The sequence below is a fragment of the Oncorhynchus mykiss genome, chromosome 5 (assembly GCF_013265735.2).
Source record: "Oncorhynchus mykiss isolate Arlee chromosome 5, USDA_OmykA_1.1, whole genome shotgun sequence".
Classification (NCBI taxonomy): Eukaryota; Metazoa; Chordata; class Actinopteri; order Salmoniformes; family Salmonidae; genus Oncorhynchus; species Oncorhynchus mykiss.
This window is the reverse complement of record NC_048569.1, coordinates 87,505,547-87,524,029: the sequence shown is the minus strand read 5'-3', so window position 1 is coordinate 87,524,029 and position 18,483 is coordinate 87,505,547. Positions and strand designations below refer to the sequence as shown.

At 44.2% G+C, this 18,483-nt stretch overlaps 2 protein-coding genes across 5 annotated transcripts in view; one reads left to right on the top strand and one right to left on the bottom strand.

The window, feature by feature from the left end:
* kank4 (KN motif and ankyrin repeat domains 4) overlaps positions 1 to 2,325 on the bottom strand; it is a 144,700-nt gene extending 142,375 nt beyond the window's left edge. For 2 of the 3 annotated variants that reach the window (XM_036978652.1, XM_036978653.1), the window contains exon 1: positions 1,747 to 2,325. The gene's annotated coding sequence lies outside the window, so the exon portion shown is untranslated. The remainder of the gene's footprint in view (positions 1 to 1,746) is intronic. The other variant, XM_036978654.1, reaches the window with a different exon arrangement.
* Positions 2,326 to 3,979: 1,654 nt separating this feature from the next.
* On the top strand, positions 3,980 to 18,281 carry usp1 (ubiquitin specific peptidase 1). 2 transcript variants are annotated; one of them, XM_021603308.2, is made up of 9 exons: positions 3,980 to 4,482; positions 4,992 to 5,210; positions 5,737 to 5,887; positions 6,006 to 6,107; positions 12,946 to 13,112; positions 13,318 to 14,060; positions 14,433 to 14,597; positions 14,823 to 15,024; positions 15,576 to 18,281. In XM_021603308.2, the coding sequence occupies exons 2-9, from the start codon at positions 5,044 to 5,046 to the stop codon at positions 16,378 to 16,380; spliced, it is 2,502 nt and encodes an 833-aa protein (XP_021458983.2). In that variant the 5' UTR covers positions 3,980 to 4,482; positions 4,992 to 5,043; the 3' UTR covers positions 16,381 to 18,281. The 2 variants fall into 2 exon arrangements, with proteins under 2 accessions (XP_021458983.2, XP_021458982.2); XM_021603307.2 differs by having other exon boundaries at positions 3,981 to 4,482; positions 12,943 to 13,112.
* Positions 18,282 to 18,483: the final 202 nt, after the last annotated feature.

Here is an 18,483-nt window from a genome sequence, read left to right as displayed (position 1 = left end):
CAATTAAATACCGTTATAGAAGGTAAAGTAAAAACCTAAACTGGCTCATGCATCAATACTGGTATATAGTAAAATATGGTATACCGCCCGGCCCTACTTCTAAGTCCATTCTCCCAACAGGTAGTACCCCCACACACAGTAGTGTTTAAGTGTTCAACCTCCTTATACTGTAAACCATTGAACCTATTTACAGTCTCAAGCACTGTGGCTCAGCTTCAGTTCAGATGACTCTCTACTTCAAAGGGAATCACCCTAACACACACACACACACAATGACTAGGGCACTGGCAAACGGTGGGTAGCAGCCGTGTGATGTTGTGCAGAATCGAACAACACAACACACTCATTATCATTACCTGGGGAAGGGAGTGAGTTCTACTAACAGAGCTCTCCTGTTGGTGAACTCAAAGAAAAACCCACTAACACATAAACACACAGCTAAACCAGAATAAAGACCAAACATAAACAGATCTACAGACACAAACACACAAACAAACACCACACACAAGGACCAAAATAACCACATGTACAGAAAGAACAACAGTACACACACTGGCTCTCCAAAGAGGCAGACTCTCTGCTATCCCCTGCTCCACTCTGCCAGCCTCCCTGCTCCACTCTGCCAGCCCCCCTGCTCCACTCTGCCAGCCTCCCTGCTCCACTCTGCCAGCCCCCCTGCTCCACTCTGCCAGCCCCCCTGCTCCACTCTGCCAGCCCCCCTGCTCCACTCTGCCAGACCCCTGATCCACTCTGCCAGCCCCCCTGATCCACTCTGCCAGCCCCCCTGATCCACTCTGCCAGCCCCCCCTGCTCCACTCTGCCAGCCCCCCTGATCCACTCTGCCAGCCCTCCCTGCTCCACTCTGCCAGCCCCCCTGCTCCACTCCGCCAGCCCCCCCTGCTCCAGGCAGGCTCCACAGAGCAGAGGCAGCAATGCAGAAAGGTAGCCCAGAGATCAGATAGAAGTAAACGCCTTGCCTTTAATGTTCCCTCTCTGAGAAGCCAACAATGGACGATGCACTCACTCACAGACTCACTAACCAGGCAGGAGTCAGGAGCAATGCTGTGTGCATACATGCAGGCCGTAAAAGAGCAGCCAAGCGAATATGCACTCAAGTTAAAGCCCAGCCTAGTGCAATGCTCTCTCTATCTCTCGATATCCATTTCTGTCTCTCACTTTCTCTCTCTCTTTCTCCCTATGCATCGCCATTCCCCTGTATGCTTGTCCTGGCTGTATGAGGCTGGTTGGCTGAGTGAACCCCCAGCTGTAGGACATTAGCCAGCCCAACAGAGCTTTAAACTAAAACATGGCACGGCCAACCGCCAAATGGGATAGAATATGGAATACAGCGACAGTCAAAAGCTCTAATAGACCCATGAAGACAGACCATAGTGGTTACACTGAGTGTATACTCTCTCTCTCGCTGTGTGTGTGTGTGTGTGTGTGTGTGTGTGTGTGTGTGTGTGTGTGTGTGTGTGTGTGTGTGTGTGTGTGTGTGTGCAGCATCCTATTACCACATTCTGAAAGTCTGAAAACCCCCAAGGAACAGAGGAGAGAATAAAACATGATATCGGAGGACAGGAAGAAAGGAGAATGGGGGGACTGGAGATGGTAACAAAACAGAGGAGAAAAGAAGACTGAAGGAATGAGAGAGAATCCCACTTGAGAAAACACACAGAGTTAAGAAAAGAGTTGAGAGAAGGAAATTAGTGAAGAAAGAGCGTAATCTCTGTCATATCTTCTCACCTCTAAGCAAGGCTCTTATTTTCTTAGTCTTCTTCAGAGGTGTTGATGGAAGTCCAGTTTTCTGCCTCAGTCCTCTGTCAGTGTCCTGTGTGTGTGTGAGTGTGTGTCTGTGTCTGTGTCTATGTCTAGCTCTTGCTCACACTCAGCATCTGGAGCAGAGGAACAGGAACAATTGAGTTGAGTGTAGAAGACTGAACATACGGGACGGTAAAGTACTTTACAACACCAGCACTGCTGTGCTGAGGGGGCCGGACTAGCTGGTGGGGACACACCCACTTTCCTCAGCACTGGTCCAATGAGAGTGCTGGGGGTCAGATCACACACACACACATACACACACACACACACACTGTGTGGGCAGGCAGCTGGACTGAAGAGAGACAATTTGGCATGGCTGCTTTAAGACTTTAAGAGGAAAATAAACCCACTGATGAAAAAGCAAAACAACAAGGGAGATTTAAATAGCAAAACAACAAGGGAGATTTAAATAGCAAAACAACAAGGGAGATTTAAATAGCAAAACAACAAGGGAGATTTAAATAGCAAAACAAGGGAGATTTAAAAAGCAAAATAACAAGGGAACAGTTTAAACATGTAGCCTGCACGGCTCCTAATGTCTGAGATAGTATGACTGCGCACTCACTGTAGCGTGTGTGTGTGTGTGTGTGTGTGTTTGACTGTCTGAGATAGTATGACTGCACACTCACACTCACTGTAGCGTGTGTGTGTGTGTTTGACTGGGGAGGGGTGTGTGTCTGTGTGTGTGTGTGTGTTTGACTGGGGAGGGGGGATGTAATGCTAAGCCCCACTGTAATTAGAAAAAACAGCACTGGGGGCTTCATTTCTGCGGCTCCAGGACATACTTGTCATTCTTGGAGTGCACTACCCTCTCCCTCTATCCCTGTCTCTCTCGCTCCATGCATTTCCCCTAAAGATCCCCTCTAGCTGCTATACCACCCATAGACCTGACCTGGAATCAGCAGACCAGGCAGGCAGGCTACCTCCTTCAATAGCCCACTATCAGACTAGCTCTACAACCATAGAATAACTATATTTAGTATACAACATCATGCATTAGATTAAATACTGTCATATCGAGGTACGTGTATTGCACAATCGTGTAATGAATGACAAAACATGGGACATCATGTGCTATCTGCTTGATAGCCTTGATGCCTTTATATTTGATTTAACATATCCAGTAATGTTATGTAGGCTACACTAAACTAGACTACATACTGGGTAAATAAACGCATCAACAATGTCATCTCTCAGGGTTTCGTACCAGAGCTTGGGGCCGCAGTAGCCCATGTATGCTATGGAGGTGGAGCATCACATCACTCCGTCGCGCTCAGCCTCGATCAGAATGGATTCTCCAAGCTCAGCTCCATCGAGAAGTCGGGCTGCTGACCAGGCAAGGAACCGCAGCAGCAGCTCAATGCCCTGCATGCATTAACCCGCTCTGTTTTAACAAATACAGTGGCTCGGTAGTATCCACAAGCCGTTTTGTGCTAATGGCCTCGATATCTGTAGTAGGGCGCCAGAATATACACCTGTCATTTATTTTGGCGCTCGCCAATAATAACCTTATAATCGACTGAAAGTCAACTGAACGCATGGATCTTCATGGGGATACATACATGTGCAAGATAGAAAAGAAAAACATAACGTTAGTCGCGGATTATTGAATGGATGCAATAGCATACGGATCACCCCCTACGGATGGGATATAGGTTACACCGTTACATCAAATGATAGAGAATATTCTCTTTAGCCTATATAAAGCATTTCAGCCATTTTCCATTACATGAAAACCACTGCAAAAAACGGGTACAAATATGATAGATGTCTTACCGTTAATTATTGCATTTGCATAAGGAAGGTACAAGGTAAATATGCTCCAACATTTAGAGATGCACGGCTATTTCTCAGGGAAGCGCACGATATATTATATTAATGTCCAAGGTTTCCCCCTGCTGGCTAAAATCCTGTACTGGAGTGTATCTCGACCTGGAATCATCGCCATCGATCAGATATCACTGATTATCACTCTCCAATCTTTTAATTATATTGATATATTTTGGGGGAAATAATGTAATTATGGTGTATACATTTTTGATGTAGCAACTGTTTTCAGACCAACAAAGCCAGACAATGTTCATGCATGATACAACAAAATTATACATTGGTTGTCCCTCTAAAGATGGCTGCTCTACGGTGACGTTTCATGGTCTTGGCTAGAGAAGATCCAGCTTTTGTCAAATTAACGTCAGATTAGATTTTTCGTAGCGGGTTAGGATAACTAATGTAGCAGATTATAATATATTGGTTAAGATTATAAAACGGGTTAGGGTTAGCTAAAATGCACACACAAAAAAACAACTTTTGACAAAAACTGGATCCCTTCTAGTCATGGCCGTGTTTCTCCCACGGTGACATGTCTCAAAAAATGCCTGTTGCATTACTTTGTTTTCACTTTCTAAAATTTTAATCAGCGATTGTAGTTTTTGTTTTTAATTAATAATGAGTTTTTCTAACATTATTGTATTTTTTTTATTATTATAATTGATGTTAATGGTGTCGTGCAGGCGCGGGTGCAGCTGGGGTCTTTGCGTTTGGAAAAAGCGCCAAGTCCTGCTCACATCGCGTGGTTTATCAAATGGTTATACAAATATACTATGTAATTGAATAAGCTATCGCAGAAATCGAAAATAAAGTACGACATGACTCAGTAAGGTGAGTAAACTAAAGTGGTTGGATATATTTTGGTTACAACTGGCTTTGCTAGCAACTGAAACCGCCCGGTCTTGTTGCTTTTTTTCCCCCTCACTCATTGCGTACTTAGCAAGATGTCTAGCTAGCTGGCACGCTAACAGGATGGTAGTTAGTTAGATATAACTTAGACATGACATATTACCACATTTTGTAAACGGCATGTGTTGGTAAATAGCTACTTCGCTAGCTTGACGTTATTGACAACCAGCTCAGCTGTTGTCTTGGTTCTCTTAAGTTAGCCTGCTAGGCAATCCATTTATCAGCCATCTCAGATGGCATCTGGTGCCATCAGCTAGCTAGCTAACTAACGTTAGTTAGCTAGATTAACTGAATGCAGATGTCCTGTAGTCTATCTAGTCAACAAACAAGTTAGTATCCGCGTAAATCACGTGTCTTTTTGCCAGCTAACTATCTGGGAGGGAGAATAAACTTGCGAAATTCACCCAGTTTTACTTTCGCTCTGTTGCCAGTGTGGAGCGCTGTTGTGTTGGCAGTATCATCAAATACTAAATACGATCGAAGATGCCCGGCCTACAGGGCGATGCCGCGGCTCTCGGGAGCCCCATCAAAAAGAGCAAACTCTCTCTGAAGTTTTTCCAGAAGAAGGAGACGAAGCGAGCCTTGGACTTCTCCGAACCCCAAGTAGAGGAACCAAAACCAGTCAGAGTTGAACCTGAGGAGCCTTCAAGGTGAGTGACAGTTTTTACCAGGTAGCTAATGATAAAATAAAGGCTGACACTGCATTTCCACAATACGATGGGGCGATTAAACAACTGAGTCCCGTTCAATTTCAATTGAGGTAAGTTAAATATGAGACCGAAGTTGGGGTAAACTAATATTTATGCAAATACTCTAATGCAACGCTATTGACCAATCAAAGTTCACTAAAGCTTCCAGACAATGCTGGATTGGCTGTTGATTCCTAGCCTGTTTGCTAGCACCCACATGATGGCGTGGCTATCCGATTGATCATTTTGTGTAAATCCCCTCTTGAGGTAGCGTCTTGTTTGCCAGCCCACTCAAATTAAAGTACTGTATTTATTATGGTTCCCCTGAGGTCCAGCAAAATGAAGGCAATTTATACAATTTTAAAACATTACAATACATTCACAGATTTCACAACACACGGACATTGGCTACTATTTTACATTTAGCCTCAGATGTACTTAGGAATATGGTTTTGAGAACCTTTCATGTGTATCCATTATTTTCTAGCTGTGACCAGGTTGTGCCAATCCCACTGCCTGGACCTGCCCCGTGTCCAACCTCTCCCATCTGCCCAAGTGACAAGGGAGAGGAGACGCTGGTGCCCTTTGTTGGGCTCAATAACCTGGGAAACACCTGTTACCTGAACAGCATTCTACAGGTGTGGTATCTCATTCTCAACAGTTGCATCATGCCATCAACATCTGATGACTGTATAGGTAGGCACATTATTATACTAAATGGTTTAGAAATTAAACTTTTCTTTATCACCAATCCAGGTATTGTACTACTGTCCTGGGCTCAGAGATGGCATCAAGAACCTCTACAGTTTGTCCAAAACAAGGGACAAGCAAAAGGAAGAGGCTGCTAATAGTGATGAGGTATGTTTGCTATGTACAACAATGTGAGTGTAACCGATGTGAAATGGCTAGCTAGTTAGCGGTGGTGCGCGCTAATAGTGTTTCAATCGGTGATGCCACTCGCTCTGAGACCTTGAAGTAGTTGTTCCCCTTGCTCTGCAAGGGCTGTGGCTTTCGTGGCGCGATGGGTAACGATGCTTCGAGGGTGGCTCTTGTCTGTGTGCAGAGCGTCCCTGATTCGAGCCCAGAGAGGGACGGATGGTAAAACTGTTACATGAGGTTGACCATGCGGTTGGATTTTAACAGTGAAGAGGAGACGGCAGTTCTTTACTTTACTTGCCCAGAGTGAGGCTTTTATTAAAGGTGAGGAATTAACAGGCGCCCGATATTTACAGAAATAACAAATTGGCCAAAGAGCAACAAAGTACAAACTGAATTGTATTAGCTTGTTCTAAAGAAAACCCAAACTTCAATCATGCCTGAGAAATCTTGCAGCATGTTGGTCTGTTCCTTGTCTGTCTCCCTAAAACTAATGGTGCGCGACTTCAGGATTTGGCGTCTACATGTTTAAACGGAAACGTGCACACCATGTCATTATTGCAGTCCTACTAGGAAGACATTGTGTTTTAGAAGACCGACATGACCATGATGCTGCCCATTTGCTCATCAACTTAGCCTATAAAAGGCCTATTTTGTTTGAATAAAGGTGATGTGTAGGAACTCAAATATTTCAGTGATATTTCTGCAGTGTGCAGGAGGCTTGACGGATCCCATGGGATGATGCGGTGCATTCTGCGTTGATAAGCCTATTCTTTGCCATGTTATAGCCCTATTCGGACAGGTATTACTAGACGTTATTCCAGAGGATTCACACAGGATTAGTTTTTTTCCAATTTAATTGACTCTTATGATGGAAGCTAGGAGGTTTTGATAATAGACCACTGATAACTAGGGTTGGGCAGTATCTAGATGTTCATACAGTCCTTCTCTCATCCCAGAATATACTGTGTTACTGGCTTAGTACACAAGTGGGTGCCAAAAAAAACCTGCAAAAAGGCCCATTGGGCTTCTATTACCAGAATTATTACAAAATTAACACAAGTAACAGCGTATTTCCATGGAGGCAGCTAGCTAAATATGATACGGGGGGCAAAACCAAAAATCAACAAATAGCAAAAATTGCCAATCCGGCTTGTAAAGTTAGACATTTTTGGTGAGTTTGGACATTTACAAGCAAATGCGAATGAGACGGTGCAAATGAACAAAGTTTTGACGCTTGCTTGAAGGATAGTACTAGCTCTGGAGCAGCATGTGTATCTGCCTGCTCTGCTCAGAGGGGGGAGGAGCAGATGGCCGAGAACAGAGGAGAAAAAAAACGCAAGGAAATACAGGTACATTCCACTACAAAGTATGTGGACACCTGCTTGTCAAACATCTCATTTCAAAATCATGGGCATTAATATGGGGTTGGTTCACCCTTTGCTGCTATAACAGCCTCCACTCTTCTGGTAAGGGTTTCCACTAGATGTTGGAACATTGCTGCGGGGACTTATAACAGCCCAGACCATTATTCCTCCTCTACCAAATTTGACAGTTGGCACTATGTATTGGGGCAGGTAGCTTTCTCCTGGCATCCGCCAAACCCAGATTCTTCCGTCAGACTGCCAGATGGTGAAGTGTGATTCATCACTCCAGAGAACATGTTTCCACTGCTCCAGAGTCCAATGGCGCCGAGCTTTACACCATTCCAGTCGACACTTGGCATTGCTTATGGTGATTTTAGGCTGAGCGGCTGCTCGGCCATGGAAACCCATTTCATGAAGCTCCCGACAAACTGTTATTGTGCTGACGTTGCTTCCAGAGGCAGTTTAAAACTGTAGTGAGTGTTGCAACCAAGGACAATTTGTACACACTATGCACCTCAGTACTCTGCTGTTCCGTTCTGTGAGCTTGTGTGGCCTACCACTTCACGGCTGAGCCGTTGTTGCTACAATACATTTCCACTTCACAATAACAGTACTTAAACTTGACCTGTGGAAACTCTAGCAGGGAAGAAATTTGACAAACTGACTTGTTGGAAAGGTGGCATTCTATGACTGAACCACAGTTCTTCAGTAAGCTCATTCTTCTGCCAATGTTTGTCTATGGCGATTGCATGGCTGTGTGCTCGATTTTATACACCTGTCAGCAATGGGTGTAGCTGAAATAGCCAAATCCACTCAGTTGAAGGGGTGTCCACATACTTTTGCATATGAAGTGTAGCAGTGGCAGCTGTACAGAACTCATGGAAGGGCTTTGACTTCTCAAACATGGCAAAAAGCTAACAGAATATGATACCCTGTCACCATATTAATTCAGCCACTTAAACCGACCAAAAATAAACGCAACATGCAACAATTTCAACGGCCCTAATATATGGATTTCACATGACTGGGAATACCGATATGCATATGTTGGTCACAGGTACTGTTAACTTAAATTTTTTTTTTTTAATTACGGCCGTGAATCAGAAAACCAGTAAGTATCTGGTGACCACCATTTATCTCATGCAACGTGACACTTCTCCTTCGCATGGAGTTAATCAGGCTTTTGATTGTTGAATGTTGTCACACTCCCCTTCAATGGCTGTTGCTGTTGTACACGTCGATTATAGAGCATCACATGCTCGATGGGTGACATGGAGTATGCAGGCCATGAAAGCTGGGACATTTTCAGCTTCCAGGAATTGTACAGATCCTTGCGAAATGGGGCCGCGTATTGTCATGCTGTCACAAGGTGATGGCGGGGGACAAATGGCACAACAATGGGCCTATGGATCTCGTCTCGGTTTCTCTGTGCGTTCAGATTGCCATTGATAAAATGCTATTGTGTTTGGTCTCCTTAGCTTATGCCTGCCCATACCATAAGCCCACCCGCCACTATGGGGTACTGTTCACAACGTTAACATCAGCAAACCACTCGCCTACACAATGCCATACACGCTGTCTGAAATCTACCCAGTACAGTTGAAACTGGGATACATCTGGAAAAAGTAGCCACTCTTTGCCTTGATGACAGCTTTGCACACTTGGCATTCTCTCAACCACTTTTGTGAGGTAGTCACCTGGAATACATTTCGATTAACAGGTGTACCTTGTTAAAAGTTAATTTGAGGAATTTCTTTCCTTCTTAATGTGTTTGAGCCAATCGGTTGTGTTCTGACAAGGTAGGGGTGGTATACAGAAGACAGCCCTATTTGGTAAAAGACCAAGTCCATATTATGGCAAGAGCAGCTCAAATAAGTGTTAGTGGAATTCTAAATTCCTATATGTTTTGTAGCCAAAACCAAATTCGCACTCTTTCTATTTCATTAATGAGTTGTAAGTTCATTAATTATGCATGAAGTAGATCGAGACCAGTCTTAAAAGCCAGGTAACAGCGTTTAATTCAAGAGAGTACTGGTTACATACACATTTTTCCACAGGTTATAAATTGAAAATGACGTCATCAGTTTCTCACACTCTCTCCGATCCACACAATAGCGCAGTGTCTTCAGGTCTGGAGACTGTCTTCTACTCCCCTCATAAAACAAACATTCCAATCTGTCTAAAGAGATATGCCCTCCTTCTCCCTTTCCCACAAGGTACAGACAATTAATTTGTTTTACTTACAATTTCAGTAACAGCTTAACCAAGAACCCATACATTTCACACCATAACATAATAGTATTAAAATAGATGGTTCTAATTTAAATGTATACATAATTAATCATTTCAACCATAATTTCCTCCAACAATAAGCAAAGAGAAACGACAGCCCATCATTACTTTAAGACATGAAGGTCAGTCAATCGGAAAATTTCAAGAACTTCAAGTGCAGTTGCAAAAACCATCAAGTGCTGATGATGAATGATGAAACTGGCTCTCATGAGGACTGCAACAGGAAAGGAAGGCCCAGAGTTACCTCTGCTGCAGAGGATAAGTTAATTTAGAATTACCAGCCTCAGAAATTGCAGCCCAAATAAATGCTTCAGAGTTCAAGTAACAGACCCATCTCAACATCAACTGTTCAGAGGAGACTGTGAATCAAGCCTTCATGGTCGAATTGCTGCAAAGAAACCACTACTAAAGGACCCCAATAATAAGAGACTTGCTTGGGCCAAGAAACACGAGCAATGGACATTAGAATGGTGGAAATCTGTCCTTTTGTCTGGAGTCCAAACGTGAGATTTTTGGTTCCAACTGCCGTGTCTTTGTGAGACGCAAAGTAGGTGAACGGATGATCTCTGCATGTGTGGTTCCCGCCGTAACGCATGGAGGAAGTGGTGTGGGGGTGCTTTGCTGGTGACACTGTCTATGATTTATTTAGAATTCAAGGCACATAACCAGCATGGCTACCACAGCATTCTGCAGCGATACGTCATCCCATCTGGTTTGCGCTTAGTGGGACAATAATTTGTTCTTCAACAGAACAATGACCCAACACACCTCCAGGCTGTGTACGGGCTATTTTACCAAGAAGGAGAATGGTGGAGTGCTGTATCAGATAACCTGGCCTCCACAATCACCCGACCTCAACCCAATTGAGATGGTTTTGGATTATTTGGACGGCAGAGTGAAGGAAAAGCAGCCAACAAGTGCTCAGCATATGTGGGAACTCCTTCCAAGACTGTTGGAAAAGCATTCCAGGTGAAGCTGGTTGAGAGAATGCCAAGAGCGTGCAAAGCTGTCGTCAAGGCAAGGGTGGCTACTTTGAAGAATATAAAATATTTTGATTGAACATTTTTTTTGGTTACTACATGAGTCCATGTGTTATTTCATAGTTTTGATGTCACTATTATTCTACTATGTAGAACATAATAAAAATAAAGAAAAACATTTGAATGAGTAGCTGTGTCCAAACATTTGACTGGTACTGTATATATACATACACACACTCCCACACAATGCATTCTGTCAACATTCAGACCCCTTGACTTTTTTCACATTTTATGTTACATCCATATTCTAAAATTTAAATGGTTTTTTTCCCCCTCCAATCTACACACGAATACCCCATAATGACAAACCAAAAACAGGTTTTTTGAAATTTTTGCAATTGGTTTCAAAATAAAAAAAACTAAAATATCACAAGTATACTGACCCTTTACTCTGTACTTTGTTGAAGCACTTTTGGCAGCGATTACAGCCTCGAGTCTTCTTGGGTACGACGCTACAAGCTTGGCACACCTGTATTTGGGGAGTTTCTCCCATTCTTCTCTGCAGATCCTCAAGCTCTGTCAGCTATTTTCAGGTCTCTTCAGAGATGTTTGTTCAGGTTCAAGTCCGGTCTCTGGCTGCACCACTCAAGGACATTCAGAGACTTGTCCCAGAGCCACTCCTGTGTTGTCTTGGCTGTGCGCTTAGGGTTGTTGTCCTGTTGGAAGGTGAACCTTCACCCCCAGTCTGAGGTCCTGAGTGCTCGAGAGCAGGTTTTCATCAAGGATCTCTGTACTTTGCTCCGTTCATCTTTCCCTTGATCCTGACTAGTATCCCAGTCCCTGCCGCTGAAAAACGTCCCCACAGCATAATGCCGCCACCACTTTGCTTCACTGTAGGAATGGTGCCAGGTTTCCAACAAGACGTGACGCTTGATATTCAGGCCAAAGAGTTTAATCTTGGTTTCATCAGACCAGAGAATCTTGTCTTGTATTTACCCTTGAGATGCCTTTTTCTGGATGAGATCGCAAACTTGCCCTTTCCAGAAAGTTTAGCAGGGATGCCCTGCTTTGTAATCTATTGCCTGGGACAGGGCTTTCCAAACCTGTTTGTGGAGCGCTACCATCTTGTAGGTTTTCACTCAAACCCTAATCTAGCGCAACTGATTTCAATAATTAGCTGGATGTTAAGATGAATCTAGTTAATTACAACTGGGATTGGAGTGAAAAACTTTCAGGAAGGTATCTCCAGGAACAGGATAATTAAACTGATGCATTTGACGATGTCCAACTTCAATTCACTGGCACTTTGAAGAAAAGCTTAGCCATACTCATTGATAACCGTACATACATACTTTTGATGACTTTACAAGACATTGCGAGATACAGATTACCAAGATATAGCCTATGCGCACGGTTCCAACAGTCTGTCTGCGCTGATGCTGTCCCTCACTGGCTCGCCTGCTCTTTTTCTTTATTTTGAAAAACAGCCTGTTGCGTGTAGAATAGCTCATCCTACTCATTGATAGTGCCTACCTTAGGGAAGTTGCGCGAGACATTGCAAGCCCAAAAATTGCCTCGATACAGCATTGTAATAGCCTATGCCTGCAGGGTTCTGAAAGTCTGCCTAGAGGCCGACATGCCTGCCTGGCTGTGCCCTCTCTCTCGTTAGCCTGCTCTCTCTTTGCTGTTAAAGATGCAAGAGTTTGTCCTCAGAAGTAGCCTATGGCAACTAGTTTACCCCTTTGCAAAAATACTGAATATTAGGAGTCGATTCTTGATAGACTCCCCACCACTACCTAAAACTGACAAATGACTGTTTTAGATTGGCCATTGTATGATGCGTAGTCCTATGAGAATCATTCACATCAGGATACTCAATTAACATTACAATGCACAAATTATAATCCAGATTATTAAGGTCACAATCATGCATACATTTATACCAGCACACATCTCAATAAAGGTGTGTTTCGTAAACAGTGTCTGATTATTATTATCCAGCAAGACTTTAGATTCCCTATGATGATGTTTCCAATATAGCAATGCATTTTTTAAGACTACAGTCAACATATGCTTCAGTTACACTGTCATCAATGCTGCCTATAGTAGCATGTTGAAATATTTTGAACGTAGAGCATATGAACACTATAATAACAGGAATCCCTCTTTCTCCCTCAGCAGACGGAGGGTCCAGAGGAGGCGGTGCCAGTACACATGGAACTGCTGGGTAGTTTCCACAGTCTGATCACCTCGGTAGAGCAGCTCCAGTCCAGCTATCTGCACAACCCTGACAAGTACAGTGATGGGGAGCTGGCCACACCTCCACGCAAACTACTAAACACACTCAGGTCAGACCCAACAGCACTACAGCAAGGCCCTGCAATACTGGGTCACATTCAATAGGCAGAATATTATGGAAGTTTATAGGTGGTGCGATGATACAGAAAACCAGGATTTTAGCTTTAAAGCAAGCTTCCTCAAATCAGGGTTTCACTGTCCTTGAACAAGATGTTTGGTATTGTATTTGACTGACTGATGGTTGTGTGTTTACAGACAGCTGAACCCCATGTACGAAGGCTACCTACAGCACGATGCCCAGGAGGTGCTGCAGTGCATCCTGGGATACATCCAGGAGGCCTCTGAGACCATCAGGAAGGAACAGGAGGACCAGGATGATGTCATAGAGGTCAAGCCAGGCAGTTCTGCCCCTGTGGGCACCAACGGGGCTTCAACAGAAGAGCAGGCCCAAACTTCAGAAACATCACTTGATGATGATGATGGCCAAACCAGTGGTAAGAGGAAGAGCGATACAGAGGCAGGCAATGCCAAGAAGAAGCCAAAATCTGTCAAGTCCAAGAATGCTGCTGCTGTTGCAGCCAACGATGGCAAACCCCTCACTCGCTCCAAGAGGAAGTCTACTGGTGGCATCACTGTAGCGCCAAAAGACAAAGCTGAAGAAGAGGGGGAGAAAAAGCAGGAAGAAGAGGGAGAGGAGGAAAGTAATGTGGAGGGGAAAGGAGAGGTGGAGGTGGCCCCTAAAGAGGTGGAGGTTAAGGGGAAGAAGAGGCCCAAGTTGTGCTGGCCGAGGCACTCGGGGAAGCAGCCCAGTATCTTCTCTAAGTTCATGAGCATGGGACGGATCAGCTGCCACACAGGAGGGAAGACCGAGACAGCCAAACCTGACCAGGAGGAGACGGGTCCTAGCCAACCTCAGGAGAATGATGGTGGGGAACATGGGAGGAACCCTCAGGAGAAGGTAACAGAAGTGCCCGAGGAGGAGAAAGCTAAAAGTGAAGGTGAGTTCATAGTTGTTGAATCATGCCGTTGGAAACATACTTGGTCATCGATCATGTCCTGTCTGCCACATAGGATTTGTACCCTTGCTTTAGCCATTTGGGGCTCCCGAGTGGCACAGCGGTTGAATGCACTGTATCTCAGTGCTAGAGGCGTCACTACAGACCCTGGTTCGATGATAGACTGTATCACAACTGGAGGTGATTGGGAGTCCCATAGGGCAGTGCACAATTGGCCCAGTGTCGTTAGGGTTTGGCCGGGGTAGGCTGTCATTGTAAATAAGAATTTGTTCTGAACTGACTTGCCTACTTAATACACAAAACTATTAGATTGTTTTATTTATCATGTTGAACGCTGACTCTCCTCCTGTCCAGAGTGCCTGGGTGTGGACATGATGGAGCATCTGTTCCAGGGCTGTCTGGTGTTGAGGACGCGTTGTCTGGAGTGTGAGTGTTACACCGAGAGGAGAGAAGACTTCCAGGACATCAGTGTCCCAGTGCAGGAGGAAGAACCCTGCAGCCCAGACAGCAGCTCAGAGGGTAAGGAGAGTTGTGTGTGTACACACTCTGCGTTCTTGTATAAATGGGCCAGTTCTGCAGCGCAAGACTGTACTATACACAAATTGGTACATTGTGGCACATACATGAACAGTCACCACTCAAACAAGTTGTCAAAGATCAGCCAAAGCACATCGCCGTCTCACAAATGTCTATCCTCTCATATTCCAAATACCTCCCCCCAACCCCCTCTCTCCACCCCCCCAGTCTCCCCTGATCCCAAACCGGTGCTGAAGACTCTGAAGTGGGCCATCTCCCAGTTTGCCTCAGTGGAGAGGATTGTAGGGGAGGACAAGTACTTCTGTGAGACCTGCCACCACTACACAGAGGCTGAGAGGAGTCTCCTGTTTGATAAAACCCCAGAGGTCGTCACTATCCATCTCAAGTGCTTCTCAGCCAACGGGTTAGAGTGAGTCTTCAGTGTTTATCTTCTGGGTTTTGCTTTTACTCTAGATTGATGCTTTATTGTCCTCAGAGAGTGTAACAGTTTCCTAAGAGCCTGTCACAACATAAAAATCCACACAATCAGATACAACATATGAATGTAATACCGTATTAATTTTTATTTATTTCACCTTTATTTAACCAGGTAGGCTAGTTGAGAACAAGTTCTCATTTACAATTGCGACCTGGCCAAGATAAAGCAAAGCAGTTTGACACATACAACAACACAGAGTTACACATGGAGTAAAACAAACATACAGTCAATAATACAGTATAAACAAGTCTATATACGATGTGAGCAAATGAGGTGAGATAAGGGAGGTAAGGCAAAAAAAGGCCATGGTGGCAAAGTAAATACAATATAGCAAGTAAAACACTGGAATTGTAGATTTGCAGTGGAAGAATGTGCAAAGTAGCTAAATAAATACAACGGCACATGGTAAGCAAATCTCAGGAAAGTCAGGGACCGCTCCATCGTTCCTCGGCTTGTGTAAACTGTCTCCCTCTGTTGTTCAGGATGGACCCGTACGGCGGCCTCTCAAAGGTGAACACCCCTCTACAGACCCCACTGAAGCTCTCTCTGGAGGAGTGGTGCACGCACCCCTCAGCCACTGCCACCGGAGGGCAGCACTACCAGCTGTTTGCTGTGGTCATGCACAGCGGGGTCACCATCTCCAGCGGACACTACACCACTTACATCAGGATGATGGACCTTAAGGACACCAAGGTCCGCCTGCCCGAGGGGGACGAGAAGCAGGGAGAAGAGGACTGTGGCGGGAAAGTGCCGGGTCCGGAACCCAAAGAAGAGGTGCTGGATTATGACGATGGGGAAGTGTCCTTCAGTCTCCGTGGTAAAGCAGGACAGAGTGGTTCTGTGAATGCTAACTCCACCAACACCAGTAAGATGGGCTCCAAGAAGGCTTCAGACGGGGTAGGACTTCTGGGGGGTCAGAGGAGCCTGTCCAGCTATGACCTAGGGGGCAACAAGCAGACAACCAACCCAGACAAAGCTGCCTGTACTGGGGTAGAGAGCAACACCACCAGATCATCCAGACGGACCTCCAGTGCCCCGGGACACAGCGGTAGTGGAGGGGTTAAGAAGGAGCCTGGGGAGGGTGAGGAGGCCTCTGTGGCTGGGTGTGAGGGGTTTGGGGTGGCTACGGAGCAGGCCCTAAGCAGCCTGCTGCAGTATGAAGGGAAGTGGATGCTGTTTGATGACTCTGAGGTGCGTCTCTTTGAGGAGGAGGACTTTCTGAGAGCCTGTTCTCCAGAAACCTGCTCCACATCTACCCCATATCTTCTGTTCTATAGGAGGGTCTGAAACTTCTCTGTTTGGGTGAATGAAGTATCTTCTCAGATGTCACAGGGAAGTGTCGAGAGCATTGGAAAACATCTCCTGAGGTTTTGAGAACGAGTCAACTTGAGATTCAGCCTTGTTGGCTTTCTGGGTTTGATACTCCTGTCAGTGATGTTTATAACCTGTATATGTCCTTTTTAAAGTGTTTTAATATTCAGTTTATCCTCTTTTTTTTTTGTGTGCTGGGAATATAACATTAGCCGTCTACAAAAATGCACCTTCGCACTGACATGGAGCAACCTGTCCTTTGATTTTCCTGCCCTCGTGTTGGAAGTGGTCTGAATGGAAAGGACAATGTTTCTCCCTGACACAATTTTCTTTTGTTTCAGATTATTTTTTTTATAAAGAGCACATTTTTATTCTTGTACATCTTTATCCTGTTCTGGCTTCATGCCTTCTGTCTGTTGATTAATGTTCATACTGTTGGTCTGTCAGAAATAAGAGGACTAGTTTTGGCCATAATGTTTCATTTCAGTTAGATTCAGAAACTGGCCGTCTGGTTCTTGGTGGAAGAACTTTTGCACGTGAAAACTAAATTACTTCTCTTGGTTGATATCATTTTGTACAAGGTTTTATAAGTGAATTAAAGCAGTGATGAAATACCTAGCCAATAAGATAGACAATCACTTTACAAAATGCTAGTACAACATTGCATAGCTGTTAGTCTCAGATTTGATATGTATAGAGGGGGAAGTGGACTGTTGTTTTGGCTTCAGGGATTGTATACCCCATGGCTCTATTCAATCCGTATTGCAGAAGTTCAGCTTTAAATTTAACGCCAATGTTCCTGCATTCACGGTAGACGCTGCGGATATCTGCTCAATGGGGAAATGACCTTTAAATGTATATCGTGGAATCTAATGTTTCAGCTTTACAGATTGAATAGAGCCCCTAGTCTTGGCTTTTTCCTGGGTTGGTTTTCTCCTGAAGTTGTTTCAGCTTTACAGATTGAATAGAGCCCCTAGTCTTGGCTTTTTCCTGGGTTGGTTTTCTCCTGAAGTTGTTTCAGCTTTACAGATTGAATAGAGCCCCTAGTCTTGGCTTTTTCCTGGGTTGGTTTTCTCCTGAAGTTGTGCAGTTCTGTTCAATGGCAGTACCTCATTCCAGTGAAAAAGGTCTGTGGCCATACTGTCTGACTTACTGGCCCTATGAAAGATCATACCTAGGATGATAAAGTACTACACAAGCAATAAAGTTTGAACTTTCATGTAAAACGGACTTTCTATTCATCCTTTCCCTGCTGTGAAGTGTTATAGATTTAAAATAAATGGTTTGGCTTTGAAACCAGGACAGTAGAGTTACTTTTTAATGTGAATAATTCCCACTCTCCTGTACATGTAATAAAGCACTGCATTTCCAAATGTTATTTAACTAATATTTACCAATCTACAAGGTGATTGTCAAATGTACACCATGGCTAGTTTAACAGACCACAATGGTTTATTTATACATTTCATGTATTACTGGTCTGTTTACTTGGCATCTTTTTTTTTGGGGGGGGGGGGGTGTATTAATTTCAAATATATTTTGTCTAATACGTTTCTCCAGGCCTCACACTATTCATCGCTGTCGATAATTTGGTTCTAACTTTTAATAGTAACTTTATCCACTGGCGAATTGGGAGAGAGTGAGGTGATTGCCATCTAAGTAGGAGCCAACTTTTTTTGCTGAAATGCTGCCTGCCAACTAATCAAGGCATTTAACTGCAGGGCTACTCCCACGTCATTTGACGACAAAAAATGTTGACTTGTCTGTAAACTTGATCTCAGTCTTGCCATTTTCCGTTCTTGGCTTTCGGAAGCGTCACATGTTTCAGTTCTACGGGAGTCCTGTGAAAACATGTACAATAAATACAATCAACATAACATGGTTCTTTATCCTTTTGAATTGGCCTTTCTTTCTTTGTCTGATTTTCTAAATAACGTTTGTAGGGGCTGATTAGATGTCCGTCCACCATGGGCCTCTGGGTATGTGACACTTCATACACAACGTCCTTTACAAAAATTTTTTTTAGACACAACACTAAAAAATATATTAATTGCACTATACCGGTGAGAAACAGTGCCC